This window comes from Pimephales promelas, chromosome 22 (genome assembly GCF_988280905.1).
Source record: "Pimephales promelas chromosome 22, fPimPro1.hap1.1, whole genome shotgun sequence".
Taxonomy (NCBI): Eukaryota; Metazoa; Chordata; class Actinopteri; order Cypriniformes; family Leuciscidae; genus Pimephales; species Pimephales promelas.
Window position 1 is genome coordinate 3781745 of NC_142790.1, and position 25299 is coordinate 3807043.

At 37.7% G+C, this 25299-nt stretch overlaps 1 protein-coding gene across 1 annotated transcript in view; it reads right to left on the reverse strand.

The window, feature by feature from the left end:
• The window catches only part of nck1b (NCK adaptor protein 1b), a 60657-nt gene that overhangs the window by 21207 nt on the left and 14151 nt on the right, over positions 1-25299 (reverse strand). The window contains exons 2-3 of the mRNA XM_089125905.1: positions 6500-6551; positions 2757-3000 (exon numbers count right to left, since the gene is read on the reverse strand). Of these exons, the coding sequence (XP_088982031.1) occupies positions 2757-2982 (226 nt within the window). The 5' untranslated portion in view covers positions 2983-3000; positions 6500-6551. The remainder of the gene's footprint in view (positions 1-2756; positions 3001-6499; positions 6552-25299) is intronic.

Below are 25299 nucleotides of genomic sequence, written 5' to 3' on the forward strand. Positions count from 1 at the left end.
TTGATATATACAGAAAGTTTAAAGAAATTTGGGGAAAAAAAAGTTTTTTTAAAAATTCTGACCTACACTATCTTTAACTGTGGGGTATTTTGAGCTGAAACTTCACAAATAGATTCTGGGGACACCCAAGACCAATATTACATCTTGTAAAAAGGGGCATAATAGGTGCCCTTTAAAATATCATAGATTGATCTTAAGGCCATTGCACACTGAGCACGAAATATTCGTATGCGTATTTTCGTGTTCGTCAGCTTAAAAATTCGTCACGCATAGAAACCTTGCACACCGAGTCCGTTGCGTATTTCTTAAACCTTTGCGGGAAAAAACGCAAAAATACCAAATGGATTCGTCAAGCAGTGAGGATGATTTTTGCCCTCTCTCTTATTGAAAAGGGAAGAAAGAGAAAATATTACGTCCATCCAATCCTGAAATTGCGCCGAGAGGAAGGAGAGTTCCTTATGGAGTTGCGAATTTATCCTGAGCGATTCAAAATTTACCTCAGAATGTCAGTGGGACAGTTTGATGCTTTGCTAGCAATTCTGGAGCCACATATTAAAAACAAGACCACCAATTTCCGTGAATCAATCGATTCTGAACGGAGACTGGCAGTGTGTCTGGTATGGACCAGGTATGGACACACACACGGACAAACACACACCCGCGCGCGGCCCGTTGGAAGCGCTGGGCAGACAGAACAGCTAGGCTGTTATTGTGTATAGTGTGCCCAAATAATACATTAGTTATCGAATCGGCTGCTCAATCACACCTTATTCGATCCTAAATTTCAATCTGATTGAAAGGGGAGGTTTATTAATTTCATAATCCAATATAGAGAAGAGAACATAAACACTTGATCGAATTGTAAACCGAAACTGAAAGCACGGCGCATATGTGCAATGATTTGAGGACGAGCTACCCCCGGCCCTGAATTGTCAAAAGACCTCTCAAAATGCTGGCTCTGGATGCGAAAAACGCAGAAAATCGAACCCAATCTGATGAATTTTATGACGGACGAAAGTTTCGGAGGCGGTGTGCAAGCGTGACTGACATAACGTGAGGTCGAATTTTTTTTTTAACGTGCGAAAATTTCGGATGCGAATTTCGGACTCGATGTGCAATGGCCTTTACAGTGAAACGACCGACTTATTTCTTACAATCGACTGAAGCTCACTTTCTGATCTGCATCCATCCAATCAACAACCGACGAACAGAACCAAGTCCACGCACTACATTTTTCCTTTTTAAAAAAAAATCCATTTAACTCCGATAGAGAAGAAAATATCAGTTGCTACTTCCATTACAACTTGATATCGCTAGACATATTTCAATCTCATGAAAACATCCAATTCACACCAATATATATAAAAAAAAAAACATTTCGTATACCAAAATTGAAGCCGTTTGTAGAAGTAAGAATACTTTTTAATTGCTCAAATTATATGTAGGTTTTTATATAAATATAATTGCAGAAATTAATAACAGATGTAATTACATGCATGTTTTTTTTAATAGAAGTACGATGTAAAAACATGCATGTACACAATAAGTGCATTGTCTCAAAATCATTCATTTAAATGTAAATAGGCACTTAATATTAAGTAAGACCAAATTTTTGTTTTATTTCTTACAAAAATGTACCACTATTATATGTTGAGGTGTTTGACTAAATAAATATATATTATAGTACAGAATGTATTAATATAATGAGAATCAAATTACAATTACTTACTGTCAAATAAAAAAAACAGCCATGATATATAAAACTGTACAACTCAATTCAACTAAATTACAGATTATTTAACAAAATAGATTTTTAGATAAAATTACTGTCAAAATTTTTGACAAAATGATTGTCACAAAAGACAAAATTATTGTCACAGTTAAGATTTTTGGGGTGGGATTGTTTTTAATTTCAATAAAAACAATGCAAAACAAATCTTTATGCTCCATTGACTTTATGCACAGAATTTCTCCTTCCTTTCGATCATTGACGTCAAAATAAAACCCGTACACGTTCTCTACAAGCTTAACTTAATGGATTCGACAATAAACCGAACGCGATGTTGCCGATCAAACTTTTTATAATCTACGCAAACAAGTAAACTGGTCTCGGCTTAAAAGATCACCTAACTTTCTTTGACGTCGGTCAATGCAAAAAACACCTTTGTTTTCGCCAGTTTACAGAAATGTGAAGTACAAGACATTTACTCTACCTGGAAAGTAGTTCACTGAAGCCGTGGGGTTTTGGGAGCTAGCTAGTGACTGAACGCAGGGGGTTTCTCAAATGAACGAACGGCTTCGAACTGCAATACTGTATCTTCCTGTGTATCTAAGCAGATTGTTGTGGTCAAAAACAAGACTCTCCAGGAAATGACAACGAATATGCCCTACATTCTGAACCACAAAGATTACCCAATTAGAAACAGATATAGATGGACCTCTTTATAAGCAGAAGTGAGCTCAAATGTTGGTTTGCAAACTGTTTTGTTCCTAAAACGGTCATCTAAACTCACTCTAATGAGATTTTAACCACACCTGTATGCAACCAAAGAGATTTTCAATGTATAATAACATAAATGTGTTTCTGTCCCTCACATCACAAGTCACATGGGCTACCTACATCTAAGCTGCATTTCTACATTATTTTACACTTGTGTGGAATTAAAAACAGTAGCCAGTATTCTGCTGAATAATTTCTTGAAGATTCGATGTACACGTCACGTGGGTTTTAAGTCATTGTGGAGTTGCGGCTTTACCTAAAGTGTCTTTGAGGTTCTTGACGATTGAGGCTTTCCTGGCACTGTTCTTCCGTTCTACATAGTTGGAAGGCACGAAGCCCGTCTTGTTGGTGGCGTTTCGTACGCGCCACCAGGACTTGGAGTCGTCCAGGAGCCAGAGACGCTCGTTCTTCTTAATGTCCAGCTCCTGGTCCTGCTGGGCCATGTAATCAAACTTGGCGATGACAATCACCTCTTCCGTCATCTTGGATTTGCTTCAACACTGAGGAAAGATGATAATTGAATTGAGGTTACATACTGGAACGAGACTTTATTTAGCAAGTGAAAACAGTGATGGAAAGGTTCTGGTATTTAGAAATAGGTTTAAGTCAAGCCATCTATATTTATACAGCACTTTTTACAATAGACATTGTTTTCAAAGCAGATTTACAGTGATAACAGGAAAATAATGCAACAGAGTTTGTTTCTGTCAGAACTAGAAAGAAAACAGCGTCACTCACAGTCAGTGATGGTTCATTTTTGTTGTAATAAAGTTATTAACCCTCAGGTGCTCTTCATTTCGGACCGAAAAATGTTCTGTTTTGAAATTTTAAAAATCAGAGCTTTATCGGAATGTTACGAAACTTGGTGACTTTTATGGCATTGGGTATGTGAACACAAAAAAAAAATGAGGTCATGATCCAAGCATGCTAAGTGGTCGTAAAAAAAATAGTCACACTTGTGCTCTTCGGTCAAAAATGACCGACCCATAGAAAATAAATGGGAAATTGACAAAAAAAAAAATTCTCTGAATTTTTTTTATGTACAATCTACAAATCGGCCACAATTCTAAAAAAAAAAAAAGCACACCGCAGGAAAGGGGTGACGCTCTACAACATCTAGAGTGCAAAACAGACACACCCTCCAATACACACACACTTTTATACACACAGACACCAATACATTTTCATTACAAAAAGTATGTTTTGAATTTTTAAAAATCACAGCTTCATCAGAGTGTTACGAAACTTAGTGACTTTTATGGCATTATTTATGTAAACACACAAAAAAATAGAGGTCATGATCTGAGCATGCTAAGTGGTCTTAAAAAAATAGTCACACTTGTGGTCTTTGGTCAAATATGACCCCCATAGGAAATGAATGGGAAATTGACAAAAACACAAAAATTTCAAATTTTTTATTGATTTTTTTTTTTTACATAAGAAATCGTTTTTGAGATTGTTTCAACTATATATTCAAATCCACCAAAAAAAAAAATTGTGTTCATAAACATCTGGGAAATTCACATGCTTCTCCATAGAGAGCTGTACATGTCGTCTAGTTGGTTACACCATGATTCTACGCTTTTTCTCTATACTGTAACCAGATGGTGCTAATTTTCTTCAAAAAAAAAATTGTTTTTTTCTGAAGGCCTAGACTCTATATAAAACTAAAATACTGCATAAATAATTTTTTTGAAAAAGATAATATATATATAGAAAAATATAAATATTTTTCAATGGCAAAAATAGACCATAAATATTGCATACATATTAATAAATTCTATCAAATTGTCTCAAAATAATAAATTATAAAAAATAAATATTATAGAACAAAAATAAATTGCATTGGTTTTACTGGGATGGAGGAAATTTAATTTTTAGGTGTCCGGTCACTTCTGACCGGGAAGATAACAAGTGTGACTCCGAAACGAAGAGCACTTGAGGGTTAATTTACTTTATTTATATATACAGCTGCCCCGGAGAAATCAGTGACGCCATCATCCAGCTCAGTTCTCTTATGATGGTGTCATTGCAGGCAGATCAATATTATTGTCCAACTAAGCAAGCCATCTCTTCCAAGTCCCATTTCAAGGTCAGCTTGCTCTTTGGAAAACCAACACAAAGACTTCAACTGAACTCCGTACTAACAAACAATGACATTTTGCCGGGAACAATCTGGGGTTAAAAATGGAAGTTGTAGAGATCCTGTTGTTCACTCGGATGACTAAGCTTGAAGTGATGGATCTGAAATGACAATTCTGTACGACAACAACAACAACGGTAGACCAATCAGTGCGGCGAAGACCTTTGAGCCTAAAGGACATGACCAGGTATAGCGATGTCAAGAACACAGCGTTTCTGATTGGCCTACAGGGCTCAGGACAGCAAACCTGGCTGTCAGAATAGATTAACATCATTGTTCACCTTCTCATGAACATCTCTAGGCCACAACATAGGTGACCTACTTTCTAAAGGTCTTTGGACTCATGTTTTCATTAGTTACACTAAGTGAATGCTGTCCAGCAAAAAAACGTTGGGATTATGTCTAGGGGTGTCACGATTCTCCAAATCCTCAATTCGATTACATTTTCGATTCTAGGGTCACGGTTCGATTCGATTCTTGACTTTTATTAATCGGCCAATCAGAATGCTCTGGCTTACATGCGCTTCATGAGGCACACATGCAAGGTCTCTCGCTCTCTCCCTCTCTGCCGTGCGCGCTTTCATTCGAAGTTCGAGATTGTGAATTAATTTAGATTGATTTCAATTTAAAATCGAAATTGTGACACTCTTAATCATGTCGCATTGCGCCGCTTCAAGTGTAGACAGCGTCTCTGGTTATAATGGTGTCGCATCGCACCACTTGTGATCGTACATCGGCGTGATAAATATTACATGAAATGACAGAAACCATTTTTGGAAAATGTTTATTTGAAGTGTAATTTGATTGTTTAGCTTGGATCACACCCCATTTGTTTACATGGAGAAGGTGGGATTTATGAGCTATACTGAATCCAGTTGAAAAACTTTGGGACGTGTGTGGCAGAGAGCAGTTCACAATCAATAAACACAATTATCCCAATAGATTGCATATGATCTTTTGTAGATGAATAAAAGACAATGTTTACTTTCTAATGTTTATATTGTAATGTGTTGTGAATGGTTGCAAGAGAGCATTTTTCCCTTAAATGAGCAAGACATTTCAAAATAAGAGTCCCTGTGTACTTTTTTTTTAATGGTTATTATTGGTATTCTGATTACAAAAATGTAGCAACTATCCAACAATCTCTCAAGTGTTGCCAAGCTAATTAAATCAAAGTTTGTCTTGCCAAAGTTTCCACTTGGTACGTAAAATGTTCAACCAAATGTTAAAGGATTAGTTCACTTTTAAAAAACTTTTGCTGATAATTTACTCACCCCCATGTCATCCAAGATGTCCATGTCTTTCTTTCTTTAGTCAAAAAGAAATTAAGGTTTTTGATGAAAATATTCCAGGATTTTTTCCATATAATGGACTTCATTGGGAACCAAACTGTTCAAGGTCCAAATGAGAGCCGTCCAAATGACCAGACGATGAATAAGGGTCTTATCAAGCGAATTGATCAGTCATTTAAAAAAAAAGCACAAATGCTCGCCTTGATCTGTTCTGTGATGAGCGTTCGTGACTCTCCTGTTGGAACTCGTTCATCAAAATGAACAAATCTTTTTTTCGAGTCATGACTCGAAATTCATCGTCTGGTGTCATTTAAAGCCCTTTGAAGCTGCACTGAAACTCTCATTTGGACCTTGAACCGTTTGGTTCCCATTGAAGTCCATTATATGGAGAAAATCCTGGAATGTTTTCATCAAAAACCTTAATTTCTTTTCGACTGAAGAAAGAAAGACATGGAAATCTTGGATGACATGGGGGTGAGTAAATTATCAGCAAAAGTTTTTTTTAAAGTGAACTCCTCCTTTAAACACAAAAGATCATGTATAAATGTCAGTTGAAATGCTTACCTGTGCTGCATTAAAGCTGTGGATATCCTAGTAGAGATGCTCGAAGGCAGACCTAGAAAAGAAAGAAAATCAGAAGTTTAACAAAACAGCATGTTCTCAAAGACAAATAAAACGAGAAAGGACACCACTAATGGAAACAGACGGCAATGACTTTGGAAAAAAACCAACGCGTTACTCCCGTCCGAAGTGCCTGGCATGTACGCTGGCGACGCCGCTGTTGGGAACACCCTCAGATGTACGCAGGGAATGTGCCTCTGTTTACTCGCCAAAGACAATCATCTCTCCAGCGATTGTGTGCCATTTGGCTGAATAAATAACTGATGAAGATGACCATTGTTTTAGGGGCTCAATTCGACGACTGCCAGAAGACAGTTTAGTCAAATGATCTCCATGCAGTCAAAGCAAGAGATCACTTCCTCTAGAATGATGGCCAGCGATTGTCTATTGTCCAAGGGTGAGTCAGGAAAATAGTGGGGGAAAAGGCAGATCCAAAAGTAGAGCGCAAACAGCAAAAGCAGGATATGCCGTTTCATTTGAAATGCATCATACCGGATACCAAGCGTGCGGGTAGAAAATAAAAAAAACAAATTCAAAAAGGGAAAACCGTGCTTTCCATCTATAACCCCAACGACATCATACCTGACAAACTGAATGCTGACTTCAGTAAAAGATTCAGAAACACACCAAAAAAAGTGACCGTGCCGGTAGATTTGGTCTTAAAGGATTAGTTCACTTTTAAAAAAAACTTTTGCTAATAATTTACTCACCCCCATGTCATCCAAGATGTCCATGTCTTTCTTTCTTCAGTCGAAAAGAAATTAAGGTTTTTGATGAAAACATTCCAGGATTTTCTCCATATAATGGACTTCAATGGGAATCAAATGGTTCAAGGTCCAAAAGACAGTTTCAGTGCAAACCGCAAACTGTTCAAAGGGCTTTAAACGATTTCAGACGATGAATAAGGGTCTTATCAAGCGAAACAATCACTCATTTATAAACTCAAATAGTCGCCTTGCTCTGCTCTGACGCAAGTTTGTGACTCTCTTGTTCGAGAAAGTCAAAAATGTTTATCAAAATGTTGTTTCGTGTCATCTGGTTTATCGAACGAACGAAATGAACGAATTGACTCGGAAAAAGATTTGTTCATTTTGATAAACGAGTTTGAACAGGAGAGTCACGAACTCGCATCACAGAACAGAGCAAGGTGACCATTTGAGCTTATAAAACTTAAACTTTATTTTTTTTTTAAAATGAGCGATCGTTTCGCTTGATAAGACCCTTATTCATCGTCTAGAATCGTTTAAAGCCATTTGAACAGTTTGCAGTTTGCATTGAAACTCTCATTTGGACCTTGAACCGTTTGGTAACCATTGAAGTCCATTATATGGAGAAAAATCCTGGAATGTTTTCATCAAAAACCTTAATTTCTTTTCGACTGAAGAAAGAATGACATGGACATCTTGGATGACATGGGGGTGAGTAAATCAGCAAAACTTTTTTTTAAAGTGAACTACTCCTTTAATCCTGAGATCATCAATTGACCGATCCTGCCTAAATCCAGGATTAATCTTTTTTTAACTACAGAATTTATGAAAATCACACTACTACAATGAACGAACCCTGGACGTTTTGGCTGGGTGATACAGCCTTATTTCATAAAAATAATGTTGAATAAGCATCGTCAAAATTAAAGCGTCCCCAAATAGAAAAACATTAACAGCTGAAAATTTTAAAATGCCAATATATCAGCCTTTGGGATATATCGATCGACACTAAAGGGTTAATTAATGGCAACTGTAAATATCCGTGACCTCACAAATGTTATAATTCAGATTAAGCAAAGTTTGATTTAAAAGTATCAAATGTTTGTAAGGTGCCCATTTCCAAGAGTAATTCAACTCACAGAGGACAAACACTGCAAACTAACGTAAAACGTCTCTCAAACATGGGCTCGCATTGTCTCGACAACATATTATATTCACATTTACAGTTGGACCTTTAATAACTGCACCACATGTTGTTGTTTAATTAAATCATACAACTATAGGCTATAATGCACACTATAAGAGACTGTCATATTTATTAAACTTTCAGACCACTGCAAACCGGATTATAATTATATTATGTGGATTATATTACTAATTTCCAGTGTTGTATTTCACAAGTGGATTTGATAAGAGTTATTTCTAAACAAATTTTCTAGTTTGGTTTTAAAATTAAAAAAAAAAGTTGCACCAATGTTGCACTAACCGTTACGATTAATTGATATGAGCCATCTCGATATAATAATAATATAATGTATTTTTGCAATGCTTAACGCTTCACTGTGAAACAAAAGCTGGATTGATTTTTATAACTTCCGGATCGGGGGTATAAAAGCCCTTTGAGTTTACGAGAATGATACGCCTTCGATCTTGTGGAAATCACCGATAAGTGCAAGCGAAGCCCACAAGACTGCAAGTCCACATCAAGTGTGCAATTAGAGACAATGATGCATGCAATGCTGCTTCAGATTTACACAAGAACAAAGAATCGTAGATGCTTCAAGTTTGTGACTGCCTATGAAACGCTGCAGGTACGCTCACATCACGAAACACAGACATCTCACGTTCATCTCTGTTGATTAACTCCGCTGCAAAGTAATCTAGATGTATTTTATGGGCTCTATCATGTGGTATTAGGAACTAGTTCAAACCTCTCGCAGCTTCAGTAATTAGACGAATGAACGGCGGGAGGTAAAGTTAACAACAGTCCAGAGACAGTCTGGCAAACGAAGCCTTCAGCCCGTTCACTCCCACCGCATAGCTGGAGATCAGCGAGTGAAGGCCAATCTAACATCTCCCTTTTAAACTGACCTGCCATGTGCCCTGCTCCTTATAGTCTTCTTTACCTCTGGCTGAAACATAAGGAACTCAATACTAGGGTGTGTGTGTTTTTTTTTTTAATTTTTTTTTTTTAAGAAATCAACTTTTATTCAGCGAGGACATTAAAGGAGTAGTCACCCCCATGTCATCCAAGATGTCCATGCCTTTCTTTCTTCAGTCGAAAAGAAATTAAGGTTTTTGATGAAAACATTCCAGGATTTTCTCCATATTATGCACTTCATTGGGAACCAAACGGTTCAAGGTCCAAATGAGAGTTTCAGTGCAGCTTCAAAGGGCTTTAAATGACACCAGACGATGAATAAGGGTCTTATCAAGCGAAAAAAAATCACTCATTTCAAAAATAAATAAAGTTTAAGTTTTAGCTCAAATGCTCGCCTTGCTCTGTTCTGTGATGCGCGTTCGTGACTCTCCTGTTAAAACTTGTTCAAAAAGAATTTTTTTTCTGAGTCCGTTCGTTGAATGAACCGAATGACTCGAAAAAGATTTGTTCATTTCGATGACCCTTATTCATCATCTGGTGTCGTTTAAAGGCAAGCCCTTTGAACCTGCACTGAAACTGTCTTTTGGACCTTGAACCGTTTGGTTCCCATTGAAGTCCATTATATGGAGAAAAATCCTGGAATGTTTTCATCAAAAACCTTAATTTCTTTTCGACTGAAGAAAGAAAGACATGGACATCTTGAATGACATGGGGGTGAGTTAATTATCAGCAAATGTTTTTTTTTTTTTTAAAAGTGAACTACTCCTTTAATCGCTACAAAAGTGACAGAAGTGCAACGTCTTCAAGCTGCCGTCTGATAGGACACACATACATTAGCTTCGAGAAACCTCTAACCGTGTGCATCTGTTCCATACAAGCTTTAAAGAGACGCACTTCACAGAAGAGACTGTGCAAGCACAAAGAAACATCTGCATCTGGGCTCGTGTCACACTATTGAGGTCACGAGAGCTGAAGTGAGCCTGTATCCTCCTCTCCATCTGTCTCTCAGCCGTCCCAGAAACCCCTTCACTCATCGAGTTGGCACAGATGCGTTGGGTTTGTCCCGCAGGTTCATTTACAGCATGCGTGCGAGTTTTACAAACCCAAATGTTATCCATTTGCCATGTTACCATTTTTTTCTGGTAAAAGGTTCTATTGGCCAAGTATGGAACCCCAGGGTTCTATATAGAACCAAGAGGAACCCTTTTTTTAAGAGTGTATACAACCTTTTAGGGGTTCCAAATACGTAGCACTGATAGAACATTTTAAGGTTCTATATAGAATAGAACCTTTTCTTCTAAGAGTGTACCAAAAAAAAAAAAGGTTGGATATACAGATGTAAGCAGTAAGAAGCACTAAAGGGGAACTTTGCTACTATTATTTGTACAGTGCACCTACATAGTCTATTGGGGGCATTATGGGGAGAAAAAGACAGGATCACGTTAACTGTTTCCATATTAATCTCCTTTAAAGAGCATCCTGACAATGACTGAAGCCTGGAGAAACCAGAGCTTATCATTGTTATCAATATCAATTTTATCATGATCTTAATATGATATAGTTTATTGCCCAGCCCTGGACTTGGCTAATACTTTCGCATCAAAATTCAAAACCCTTACAAAAAAAAAAAAAAAAAAAGGTCTAAGTAGAAATTATCGAACTAACTAGACTACACCATTAAACTGTTGTAAATTTTACATCTAGGGATCCAACAATATTAAAAGCTGATCATTATTTTAATTCTATGGTTGTTAACCAATAAATGCCCAATATTACTGACCGAATACTGTCCACATTAAATCAAAATTGATCCCATTTACTTTGTTACCACATATTATTAGTCTTGTGGTGGACAATTCATCTGAGCAAGTTAATCCACACACAAAAAAAAATAGTTTTAGTAATTTTAGTCAAAATGTCATTCATTCTCTGAATGCTCTTCTTCCAACATTATATTACATTTTTAGTGTTTTTAAAGGTCAACAACATTAGGTGCGAGTAGGGCTGTCAAATGATTAATCGCGATTAATCGCATCCAAAATAAAAGTTTGTGTTTACATAATATATGTGGGTGCACTGTGTTTAATTATTTTGTGTGTATATATATATATATATATAAACACACACACGCAAGTACATTTAATAAAAGAATATTATTTATATAAAATATTTATATATAATATAAATATATAAATCTGTATACAGTATATACATGAAAATATTTATTAAATATATACAAGCATGTGTATGTATTTATAAATATAAAATAATTATACACAGTGCACCCACATATATTATGTAAACCCAAACTTTAATTTTGGATGCGATTAATCGTGATTAATCGTTTGACAGTCCTAGGTGCGAGTAAGATATTTACATTACAGCTAATAAAGCCAAAATTCATTGGTAACAACAATTTAAAAAAAACTAAATTTCATGCATACTACAAAAATTAAGTAAATGCCAAAAGATTGATAACTCTGTTTTGTATGTTTGTAAACTGAAATAGACAGCATAGCATGTAGCAAACATCCATGTTTGTGCATATATGTATATCCAGCACTGTAATGTCATATATAATGCAAGCTAAAGCAGTGAAAACTGGACCAACCTGGAGAAGTGTGCTTGCTTTTAATCCCTATTTCAAGCCTGAATCTGAGCTCATCCTTTCAACATCCATCAACACTACACTAAAATTCAATAACCCTGATAAGATCGAGAGGAAACGCAGAGCCGATGTAGACCATCTCACGCTCCTCATGACGTACATCTAGTGAAAGCTATCGCTGGCATGGTTAACTGATGGTTAAAAGACAATAGTCACATGTTGTGAGCATGGCCAGGCCAAAACCCACAAAATATCTATAGCATGTAAATACAATGCAGGGTTTTTTCTGGGTCAAAAATCGTGTACGGTGGTGGCGGATGAACACAGTCGTCCACACACACTTTACAAAGTAGCCTACCCATGTGAACAATAAATCCAATATAAATGCAAAGAAACGCTTTGCAATATTTGCATAAACAATTTATGAAACGTAAAAATAAATCACTGTCAGGAGTCAGGACAGATCATTGAAGTGCTTAGTGACTTTTTACAAATCATTTTGCACATTTTTTCATATAAAGTGACTGATTTGAAAAGTTGTGCACGAAATAAACAACAAAGTATCTTTGTTATTACTTTGCATTTTACACCTAAACTTAATGGACAAACCATTTGACATGTGTTGTTCCTTCCATTGCTATGGTTATCACTGTCAATCTGAATCAATTGTGCATTTAATTATATTATTTAAACGTGATGACTGAAGTTGTCAATTACAAGGTGATGTACTCAAAGCTGCACTCTTGGGAAAACTCCTCAATGAAGCTGTCGAATACACTGCGCAAATGGATCTGATTGACATTGTTTATATTTTGTTAGCTATAAAGAAAGGATTCGACAGTGCCTTTGCAGTTAAGGCAATTCTAACGTCATTATAACATCAAACGAGTCGAGTCTTTCTGGACTACATTTCACAAGAAACACTGTTTCAGGATGTGTGCTTCAGTTCATTTCCCTGACGATAACCAGTGTCCATTAACCAATCATTAAACGACAAGATTCGAAATGTTAAATGAGAATCAAAGCGAAATTTATCAAATAATTTTATAACTTTTTACTATATTTTTTACTAAATTACTATAATTTTAGCGATTTAAATTTGTATTATTGTTCTGTTCTGGATACTGGTAAAATTTAAAGGACTTCTACGCAACGTATGTGTTTTTAGTTGTTTTTTTCAATTTGCATGATATATTTTTGCAAACATTTTAAAAATAGCTTGAAAAAAAAAACATTACTATTTAACAAAGAATTAATCGGTCAAACCCCTTACTTCCGGTTAACAGTTAACCAGTCAATTATGATCCCTAATTCTGTTCATTATTATTTTATGAACTGAACAAAATCTAGACTAGCTACAAAACTTGAGCAACATTCGATTCGTAAATGAAATGTGAGACAATCATTCTCGAATAATCTATTGAATTGGTCCACAAATCACACCGAATAAGGACTTATCCAATCGCTTTCCAAAAATGTTATGCTAATTCGACTGTTAACTAAGCGACATGCTAACATTACGCGCTACTGGAATCTAAATAAAATTGTACTTTACAACATTTTATAGAAGCATAACTTTCCTTATTTTGTGATCAACTTTTTAATATTTTATATAAAAGATAGAGATCTCACCAAGAAACAACAAAAAAACTGTCCTTATTATTTTGAGCTAATAAAAAAAACCCTAGACCAGCTCCAGAACGCAAGAGCAATGTCTGATTTGCGAGTGAAACATTCTTGTGAGATAATTCTTTGCTAATAACCTAATCGCACTGAAAGAATTGCGAAGAAAGCTCCAATCATAGCTGTTTGTTGTATTTTCAATGTTAATTCGATTACTGAGACGTAAACGTAACGACATTCAAAAGCGAATCGAAACTCTCGAGCAAAGCTTTATTTGTGTGGTAAAGTGATGCACTCACAATGGTTTCAGGCCCTCAGCTTCACAGCAACACAGAAAGCTCTTTCGCCTAGTGACTATTCTTATTTTATGGGTGAAGTGCTAATAAATAATTTGCCTGAAGATCAACCAAAAACTGGAAGATGTCCCACCTTATCCGAAAACCGCAGGTTCATTAGTGACGTTTTCCAGTCTTGGCGTTGACAACAGCTTTGAGTCATTATATCCTCTGCTTTACGTTCATGTTCCTCCTACAAATCTAAACATGCTCACTGGTTAACAGGTAATCCTGGCTTTGCTCTTGTAACCCGCAGTAGGGTTCATCACTCCACTGAAACATGTTACTATGACCTGAGCATTGAAAAAGAAGAGTGTGCACTGCAAACCGAAACAAATGAGGTCTACAGATGTCTTAAGAAAGCTGCAACCATTGCGGGAGTCGAGCTAGACCGCACCTGAGAGAGACTGCAGAAGCCTGAGCCTGCACAGCTTCCTCTCTCCATTGTGTCTAGATGAAGTGAGAGGGTGATCGAGTCGCTCACCACTTCCTCTGTAGTTCGACTGCAACGTCTCAGCCCGCCACCAGGGCCTGACAAGCACACGGCGACTGAGAACTGATAAACGCAGTTCAATTGAAAAGACTCATTCCATGGTCGGAAGGCATCAAGGTTTGTCCGAATTCAACGTTAGTTTCACTTCCCGTCTCTGAGATTGAGATTCATTCATCTGATTGATTTTTGAAGGCAGAATACGCTGAATTCACGCAGCCGCCATTTTGAAATCGAAAGCGAGGCTCCGGCGGGAAGAAGCGCGGAAATAAAGATAAACAACAATACCTTGGACTACCAACCTGAAGCTGCTGCCGCGATTTAAACTATTTGATGTTAATATCCGATATAGGATGTGTATGTAGTTTGTTCCCGCTTCTTTTTTTTACTTTCTGAAATTTTATACATTTAAAAAAAAAACTATATTTACGAATTATTTTCACTGTATATAGTCTAAAGAAATTTATTTTTAGAATAACTAATTTCTACAATAAACACAACAATACGTCAACGCATTCACGACTCTCCTGTGATTAAAGGCGGCAAATCAGCGCATGGATGGATCCTTCGCTGCCTTTGATATCCCACAATCCTGTGCTTTCCATTCTGTGACAGCTGAGCTAGAAAAATAAAGATGGCGCCTGAAAGTTGCAGCTGGTCATCAGTTTGTGTGTAATGATGTCATTTTTGGTGAGAAATCCCTATGGGCTCTATGCACGGCTGTATTTCCGGTGAAGCATTAGGGATGCTCGATAACTTCCGCCGATCGTAGAGTCCAATGCAATACCGAGAATTTATATCGAATTTTATACTCCATGGTTATACTAAAGAAACGTTAGTCACAAAAACAGATAAAACAGACACCCCTCGTTGTGTTTATGCTTCTTTTTAAAAATATATTAAATAAACATAACTATATATAAAATTACATATAAACGCATGTACGTTTCATTTCAAAGACTGGAGGACAGTAAATTTTGAAGACTCTGCCATAATCCCGTTTTCCTCGGTTTTCCTCCGCTTTAATCTCCACAACCGGAAATGGACGAGCATCCTTGCGTCAAATGCGGAATTTATGCGTGCATATAGCCCATTGTAGTCATTAAATATTTCCAAGCGTGTATCCATCAGCCAGAAGTTGAAGCCTCGCGGGAGCCACCATTGTAGTGTTACACGGTGCACCGATACTTCAAAAGTATCGCCATACAGTCCAACAGCTGTCGTTTGTCATGTGCTGGGGAAAGTCGGCTTTAGTTTTCACCGAAGCTCGCTCTATTAAAGGAGCAATGTGTGACTTTTAGCGACATCTAGTGGTTCGGTTGCGAGTTTGCACCAGGTTTGCACTAAGGGCTCCGCCCACTGCTCACCCCTCCCTTTCGAAGAAGCTACGGTTGCTAAAACGGGACAAACATCTCGTCGGCTGAGACAGCAGAGAATAGCCAGAGTAAGCCAAGAGTGTGTAACATTGTCACTGTTTCTGTACCACAGTCCATTATAAACCACATCATGGATACTGTTTACAAAGCCAGTCAGGTGAGGATCAAGGGTTTTAATATATAATTTAATATAATAATATTAATCAGTTGATTGTCTCACAAACGTAACCAGCAGCACATTTCTCCCCACATACTCTAGCAAACCCATAATACAGCGAGGGAGCAGCTATATATTTTTTCTAACAGGGTAGTAATAGTTTAGCTGGCTAATATGAGCTGTTGCTGTGGCTGAGCTGGGACGCGTCCGCATGAGTCCAAAGGTCGGAAGTGCGCGCGCTGTTACAATCATGTCATCTCCGCATCCCATAGATACTATTTACTACACACAATAGGCTTTTTTCTCAGATTTTGAAAACTCTTCGCGATCGACTTTAGTGATAAAAGACTTTAGTAAAAGTCTCTATCGACGGGTTAGTGATTCCTGTAACGTTCTGTTTTACGGTCAATGACATGAATACTAATCATCAGCTGTCTCACGAACGTAACAGCACATCTATCCCCAACATAACAAACCCATAACACAGCGAGGGAGAACTAAGTTACATGAAACAATCCCAACTACATATTTTACACCACTCACAAGGGAAAAGTCACTACTCACGGAGTGTAAGGCTAGCTTCCAGCTTTCCGCTACTTCTCTTTCAAGGTAGTGATGAAACGCGTTCTGTAGCACTGTGTGTTCGCGTTCGGCTACGGTAGAAATATGACGTCACAACATGGCGACCTTCATAGAAGGGGATTCCCGCGGTTATGGAGCTATTAATGTCTCATTCTAAGGTAATAAAAACATTACGGTTAATTAAGTAAGTTCTTTATACACCACTGAAAACATAGTTATGGATGTCATATTGCATTTCTGTTAATAGATAATCAACTTATTTACACATTGCACCTTTAAACCGTTTCGCTGCCTCAAAAGTCAGTCTGAAATCAGTTTGGTGAGGAGCCTCCGTGTGCCGAGTGACAGGCGTAGACCACCTCAGAGATCTGAGAGGAGCTTTCTCTGCCCTCAGAAACCACTGATCCGGCGAGAGGGGAGTGATGGGTAATGATGAATGGCAGAATTAATGAGGGTTAAATTACAGAGCGACGCCACTTTTAACAGCATGGTATGTACGTTTTTTCGCATCAATCAATGTGTTATGGATATACATTTCACCAAAGGATCAGTAAAGTATCCATCCATCAGTACTGATCACTGAACGTCTCAAGGTGTCTAGACGAACATCCTCCTCCTTTTAAAAGACAACCTAAAGAAACAAGCATTTACCTTCCCTAACGTCACACACTTGAAGCAGAATACAGAATTGAAGGGGTGAGATTACTATAATTTGCTTACTTTAATATTAAACTTGATATTATCTACACCGATTTTACAGATGAATCATCAGGGATATTTATTAAAGTGGTCAATTTTGATTTCATGGCTACTTACAACTAGGTTTACAATGTAAAATGTGTTTACATGTAGTATTATTTATGTACAATTAAAATACTAAGTTTTTTTATTATTTTGCTTAGGGATGCACGATATATCGGCATCGGCCGATATATGTTCATTTTTAATGTTATCGTTATCGGCCTGGTAAGAAAATGTGAATTAAAAGCGATAAATACTGTATTATTCCCTTCAGCTGAGAGACACTTGTTGAGAACTGTTTATGTTTTTGAATTTCTTGAAATATGATTGAAATCTCTTCAAAAAATGAAAATCTGGTTCGGGACAACATGAGCAACGCAAATCTGTCATATCGGCTATACAACACTATAATAAGAACATCATTATAATTGTGCGCTGGGACTTGAATTTAATTGTGAGACTTTTGTATTTGTAATCAGGCTCTCAAAATTAGATAAAAATTTGGATTTAATTTTATCGGCCGATATATCGGTTATCGGCTTTCAAATATAAAGAATTATCGGTTATCGGTATCGGCCAAAATTTTCATATCGTGCATCCCTAATTTTGCTATATCTTAGTTTTAGTGCAAGTAATTTTAGTACTTCAAATTTCAGTTTAAATTTTCATTTTCATCTAAAATATCTAATTATTTCATTTTAGTTTATGTCAGTTCATGAAATTAATATTTCAATTAACCCAATTTTTAAATAGTTTTAGATGAGAACTCTGGTTACTTTAGTAAATCTAGTCAATTTTGCAATCATCAATACTTTAGATTATGTGCATTTTGAGAAACTTGCTTATTAAAAGCGGTGAAAATCCAGGTTTTAAATGTTGTTTATATGTCTATACGGTGTTTTTAATATGCTTTATGACAACCCATGTGCAAATTCATTAGTCAACACCTTTACTGAGTATTTTCTCCTTAAAACCGTAGTGAACCAAAAACAACGGGTTGAAATCACAGGGCTCATTTGCATATACAAAACCGTGTATACTAAAAGCAAGAGCGTAGAGTTACATTCAAGCTATTTAAGGCACAAAAAAGTTGGTCCCACCTTATATTAAGTGGCTTTAAGTACTAATGTGCTCACATTGAAATCAATAATTTGATACAATGGACTTTGTGTATACATGTTTTTACATTGTACTGCAAATACCTGCATAAAATTACAGCTGTAATAATTTATGTACTAATTTAATAGTAATTGTAATGTACTAGTTGACCTTCCCTTACAACCACCCATTCCACACACACCTGACCCTAACCTCACCTGTATCACACCTTAATAATGTTTTACAATACAACATCAACACAATAAGTACATAGTACTTAAAGCCACTTAATGTAAAGTGGGACTAGAATTTTTTTTCCCCAAGGAAAAAAAAAACATTTAAATACGTATTTTTGGTGTTCTAAGATGAGTTAAGGGATACAAACAATTATTGATTACAGTGGGAATTTAATACACACAAAGCACAATATATTTCACAATATATCACCAGCTCCAAAAAGCAAGAAAAATGTCCGAAATTGTGAATGAATCAATCTTTTGGGCTGATTCTTCTCAATAATCTTGTTGAATCAGATCACCATTTGGCCTTAACGACTCCTTGCCGAAACGGCAGCTGCTCAGCGACGATCTTTTTTTTTTTCCAGGCGCAGCAAGATGAAAAATTATATTAACTTTCAGAATGCCACAAGCAGGTCATGTGACAAGAACCAACCAATCAGCTTCACCCGTTCCGTAACAAAATTGAAAGCTCAGTCAACATGAAGGATGGGGTGCACCCATCAGCTATTCTCGACTCAACAACCCAATGATTCAAGCACAGATTACATCATAAAACTTCAAATTCCAGTTCATGTCTAAATACTGACCCACAGCCTGGATTGGACAGTAGTTTATGAGGAAGAACGGGTCACTCTAATAGACCCAGTATAGGCCCGGCGCGAGCTCCTAGACGCCGTAACATAATGCCTCTGACAGCTCAAATCACAGGGCTCTGGAGCTGGAATGCAATCCGTGTGTTTTCCCCTCCAGCACCGCCTCACTTCCTCTGACACATCACACACACACAGGCCTTAAACTCTCCAGCATATTCGCAGGATCTAAACACATTTAAACCGTGAAAACTTTAACAATACTCTACAGGAGGTAGCCTACGTTCTGCTTTAGTACACTTTTACTTTTATCGGAAGTCCACATCATTTAGTCAAGGTTACTGCAACCACAAAACGGTTCGTCATTTGTTTTGTCGTGTCCATTTTACTCCCTCTATCGGTGTGCTCGGAATAAAACAATGTTTGTGCTACTGCACCTTTAAGACTGTTATATGTAAATTACTTACTTTACGATTGGCTAACACTTTCACATGTGAAATGAGTGTTAGGTGCTGGTATGTAAATATGGGCTCATGATTGATACGTCAATAGTGTTTAGTAGTTTCAATAAAAGCTCTGGGTGGGCTGGAGAGGGACCTTTGAGATGTGAAAACTTGCATTGCACAGAAACTGCACAATTAAAGTTAATTCTCTCATCATTTACTCATCCACAAGTTGTCCCAAAGTGTTCTGCTGAAAACAAACTAGATATTATGAAGAGTCAGTATGTAACCTACCAGACAGTCGTTGGGCCCAATTGACTTCCATAGTATGGGGGAAAAAAATAGTCCCAATCATCTGTTTGGTTACCGACATTCTTCAAAATATCTTCTTTTTGTGTTCAGCAGAACAACCGAAGGGCAAGTCAATTAAACTATTCCGTTAAGTCATCATTTTAAAAATTTACTTTGTTATTCACATCAAATTTAAAGCAGTTTCAAGAGGATCAAGTAGAATTTCATAGCCTGATTAAAACCAGAACATTCTCAGTTGTTATGAGTTATGGTCTGGCAAAGAGTCAGACAAATCATTTCCAGAGGGGCGTCACCAACGGACGTCGTGGGTAGACCTAAAACCAATCAGAGCGATGAAGGAGATGACGTTTGCAGAGCGGCGGCCGGTGGAGAAACATCTCCGAGTGTTGTTCTTTGCTTGGTTTTTAACAAAAAGGAAACGTTCAAATCGCTTAAAACAGACGCGATAGTGATGTTCGATGGCGGCATCCATCTTTGTAATGTAGGCTACAAAATCTGCTTCAAAATCCCAGCGCTGTTGTCATCGTGTAAACCCCGCCCCAACGTTTCTGATTGGTGCCGCGATTTCGACGGATTGGAAATGGGTTTGAACGAGCTCTTTGCCAGACTAACTTTTAGAGAAAATCTAAATTTGCCGGAAGTTGTCTGGGTTTTCCCAGGCTAGGAATTTCAGAGAGAAGGAAAGCCTTAAAATGTTTAAGTACAATCAACTAGAATCAACTTTTGAAGTTGAACTATTTGTAACTTGACAGCTCAATGAATGTTTTCATTGTATGGGAAAGAGCAGCGTTAGGGCTCGTTCGTACGCGTTTGCTTTGAACACGCAAGGTCTAGAGTTTTTAAAAGTTTTGTTACCCACAGAAGAACAAAAAATCATATGATTTAGAACAACATGACGGTGAGTAAATAAACCACCATTTTCATATTTGGGTGAACTATCCCTTTAAATCAAGAGAGCAGGGAAACCTGTTTTCCGTAGGCACTCGTCCTATTTTCCAACTTACACAACCTTGGAAAAGCTCAAGTTTTAAAACCAATTCATCATCTTTAAAGAAGATCTGTGTGTGTGTGTCATCTAAGACCAAGGTTCAGACATCTCATACCCCCTGTCAATGAAGACGACCACATAATATCAAAGCAGCTGAACACACAAAACTCGATCATCCAATACTCATTTATGTGGCGCTAATGTTGACGTGAGGTTTAGAGGAGAAATCCAGACCTGTTGGTTTAGGCAGAATATGGAGACTCGTGCTGCTTACGCAAGTGTGTGAAACTGGATGGCCACGCTGAAACACACATTCAGTTCATCAGCCTTATATAGGGCTTCATCACCACTTGAGACAGACCAGAGTAAAAGTTATACAAGGAATCTGCTCTCTTCACAAAAGGACCTTAATATCTTTGGGCTGAAAACTCCCTCAGGGCTTCCTTTGACATTTTCCATAATAAAACCACTCATGATCAGACTTATGATCATGCTAACAGACCTCCAGTGTCTGCAATTCATATTTTAACAAACCCCTAATCCCAAGTAGTAAACTTCAGCATTTCACTCGTAACCCTTTGTGCTGAACGATACTTCAAATCACGTTACGAAAAACACTCACGATTGCACAATAAAACTGTTAAAATCTCCAGAAGTACCTTAACAAAGCTCATCATTAGCATTGCAGCAGAGTTAGCATGGACACATTTTCTTCACAAAATGTAAAAATCTAGCATTATTCATAATCTAATATATAGTCAATGGCTAATAAGAGCACTATTAAACGACAAGTTTAAGGACAGCTTTTACATCTCAATCTGGAATCATTTTTAAGGCCCTTTGGCATTACAAACGAATTAGACCAAATGCATTACACTATGGTAACAGCATGATCATAGTTTAACCAGCCATCCCCATTCCCCACACAAGGCCTATAAAATGAATGATCCCTAAAGCGGTTATCACACAACCCATTTTGTGAATACAAAACGTCAGCACCTTTTAGCAGAGCTATATTTGCTTACTGGCATAAAGCCAGGTAAATCAGTCTTTAGGCAAGTCTTTCAGTATTTTACACTTAAAGCCCTGTTTTAAGATTGTTTCTAATGAAATAGTTAAGATTGAAATTTGGACACATCCTGGAGGGCTCGAGAATTTTCGGTTCCTGTGGTTGCACCCCCTTACCCACACAATGGTTGCATTGGTGCACTGGAAAAATCCTTCCTAAAATGCATTAAACTTTAGTTTACGAAGACGTGAAACTCACCGAGTGGTCTGGGGTGTTCACTTATAAGCTCACACAAAAATCGCTGCAAAAGATGCTTTCCAACCGGTTTTATCGTAGTTTGTCCAACTCCATTGACTCGTATTGGATGTGCTGTGAGGTACGGTATTACTCCGCCGGAAGCGGAAATGGGCTTGTTTGTATGCTTCTGCTTCTTCTGTGTATTCAACGAAATGCCAGTGGTTTGCTTGCAACTGGCAAAGGTGCATTATCGCCACCAACTGGGCTGGAGTGTCTATTATTCAAGCTCTCAACGGACGAATGTGCGGGTGTGAGGCGTTTGGGAAAATAGGTCCACAGTTTTACAACGAATGGTAAAACACCTGTTGGAAAGCATCTTTTGCAGTGATTTTTGTGTGAGCATATCAGTGAACACTAGGGCTGGGGTAAACGCTTAACTAAACGATTAGTTGGTCGATTATTTTATCGATTAGCCTAGTCGACTAATCGGACGACTAATATACAGAATATTTTTCCGCTGCTGGATTAATAAAAAAAAACAATGCATCTCAAATACAAACCCAATTCCATAAAAGTTGGGACACTGTACAAATTGTGAATAAAAACAGAATGCAATGATGTGGACGTTTCAAATTTCAATATTATATTTAGAATACAACATAGATGACATATCAAATGTTTAAATAAAAAAAATAAGAAAAATAAGTTGATTTTAAATTTCATGGCATCAACACATCTCAAAAAAGTTGGGACAAGGCCATTTTTACCACTGTGTGGCATCCCCTCTTCTTTTAATAACAGTCTGCAAACGTCTGGGGACTGAGGAGACAAGTTGCTCAAGTTTAGGAATAGGAATGTTGTCCCATTCTTGTCTAATAAAGGCTTCTAGCTGCTCAACTGTCTTAGGTCTTCTTTGTTGCATCTTCCTCTTTATGATGCGCCAAATGTTTTCTATGGGTGAAAGATCTGGACTGCAGGCTGGCCATTTCAGTACCCGGATCCTTCTTCTACGCAGCCATGATGTTGTAATTGATGCAGTATGTGGTTTGGCATTGTCTTGTTGGAAAATACAAGGTCTTCCCTGAAAGAGACGATGTCTGGATGGGAGCATATGTTGTTCTAGAACTTGGATATACCTTTCAGCATTGATGGTGCCTTTCCAGATGTGTAAGCTGCCCATGCCACACGCACTCATGCAACCCCATACCATCAGAGATGCAGGCTTCTGAACTGAGCGCTGATAACAACTTGGGTTGTCCTTGTCCTCTGTAGTCCGGATGACATGGCGTCCCAGTTTTCCAAAAAGAACTTCAAATTTTGATTCGTCTGACCACAGAACAGTTTTCCACTTTGCTAGAGTCCACTTTAAATGAGCCTTGGCCCAGAGAAAACGCCTGCGCTTCTGGTTCCCGTTTAGATATGGCTTCTTTTTTGACCTATAGAGCTTTAGCCGGCAACGGTGAATGGCACAGTGGATTGTGTTCACTGACAATGTTTTCTGGAAGTATTCTTGAGCCCATGTTGTGATTTCCATTACAGTAGCATTCCTGTGTGTGATGCAGTGCCGTCTAAGGGCCGGAAGATCACGGGCATTCAGTATGGTTTTCCGGCCTTGACCCTTATGCACAGAGATTGTTCCAGATTCTCTGAATCTTTGGATGATATTATGCACTGTTGATGATGATAACTTCAAACTCTTTGCAATTTTTCTCTGAGAAACTCCTTTCTGATATTGCTCCACTATTTTTTGCCTCAGCATTGGGGGAATTGGTGATCCTCTGCCCATCTTGACTTCTGAGAGACACTGCCACTCTGAGAGGCTCTTTTTATACCCAATCATGTTGCCAATTGACCTAATAAGTTGCAAATTGGTCCTCCAGTTGTTCCTTATATGTACATTTAACTTTTCTGGCCTCTTATTGCTACCTGTCCCAACTTTTTTGGAATTTGTAGCTCTCATGAAATCCAAAAGGAGCCAATATTTGGCATGGCAATTCAAAATGTCTCACTTTCAACATTTGATATGTCATCTATGTTGTATTCTAAATATAATATTGAAATTTGAAACTTCCACATCATTGCATTCTGTTTTTATTCACAATTTGTACAGTGTCCCAACTTTTATGGAATTGGGTTTGTAAATACTAGCGTACTGACTCATGAAACTATGAGCTGGCTAACGTTAGTCTAATGTTATGTATTTGAACAGTCATTATAAATCTACAACCGCAAAAACAGTGTTATTAAAATATTTTTCACAAACATTTATCATAGAGAATGTTTAAATACTAATATCGGCTGAGGAGGGAAACGGAGGCGGAGTTAGTTTTGCGATCAGAGGCTGCTACTGCTGGAGATGATTGGGGTGAGGTCGGTGCACCTTTACTGCGCTGATGCAAAGTAAAGCCTTGTTTATACTCGACACGTCAGCACGAGCATGAAGGTGAAAAATTACTCGTTGGGTGCACAAAGACCGGTTAAGACCCCATTTCGCTTGGTGGTGTTTTGTAACACCACCAAGTCCGTGGATGAACGACTTCAAGCCGTATCTGTCCAAGCTTGTACGTCTCACCACACTGGCACCCAGATTGCGGCACCCTAAATTGCAATGTTTTTTTTGTTAAGGGTTTGTTTACTGTGTGTGATTCATTTAATGGAAAGCACGTTCACATCTAGTTGTCTTCGTCCTCTATTAAGCAACGTTTCGGTCTCCCACGTGTGTATGTGTGTGTGTGTGTGTGGCAAGCTGTCCCGCTGGGAACCTGCAAAAAATAAATAAAGTAGTGTAGACGCAAAAATATGACTTCATCGACGCGCCGCTACAGCACTAGTAAACACCCCTGACCACTCACTCGGTGAGTTTCATGTCTTCGGAAACTAAAGTTTAATGTGTTTTCAGAAGGATGTTCCAGTGCACCAATGCAACCATTGTGTAGGTGAGGGGGTGCAACCACAGGAACCGAAAATTCTCGGGCCAGCAGCATATGTCCAAATTTCAATCTGAACCGTTCTATTTCATCAGAAACAATCTGAAAACAGGGCTTTAAGTGTAAAATATCAAACTTGTCCTTTAAACAAAGTGGTAGCTTATCAGTTTAAAATGGTTT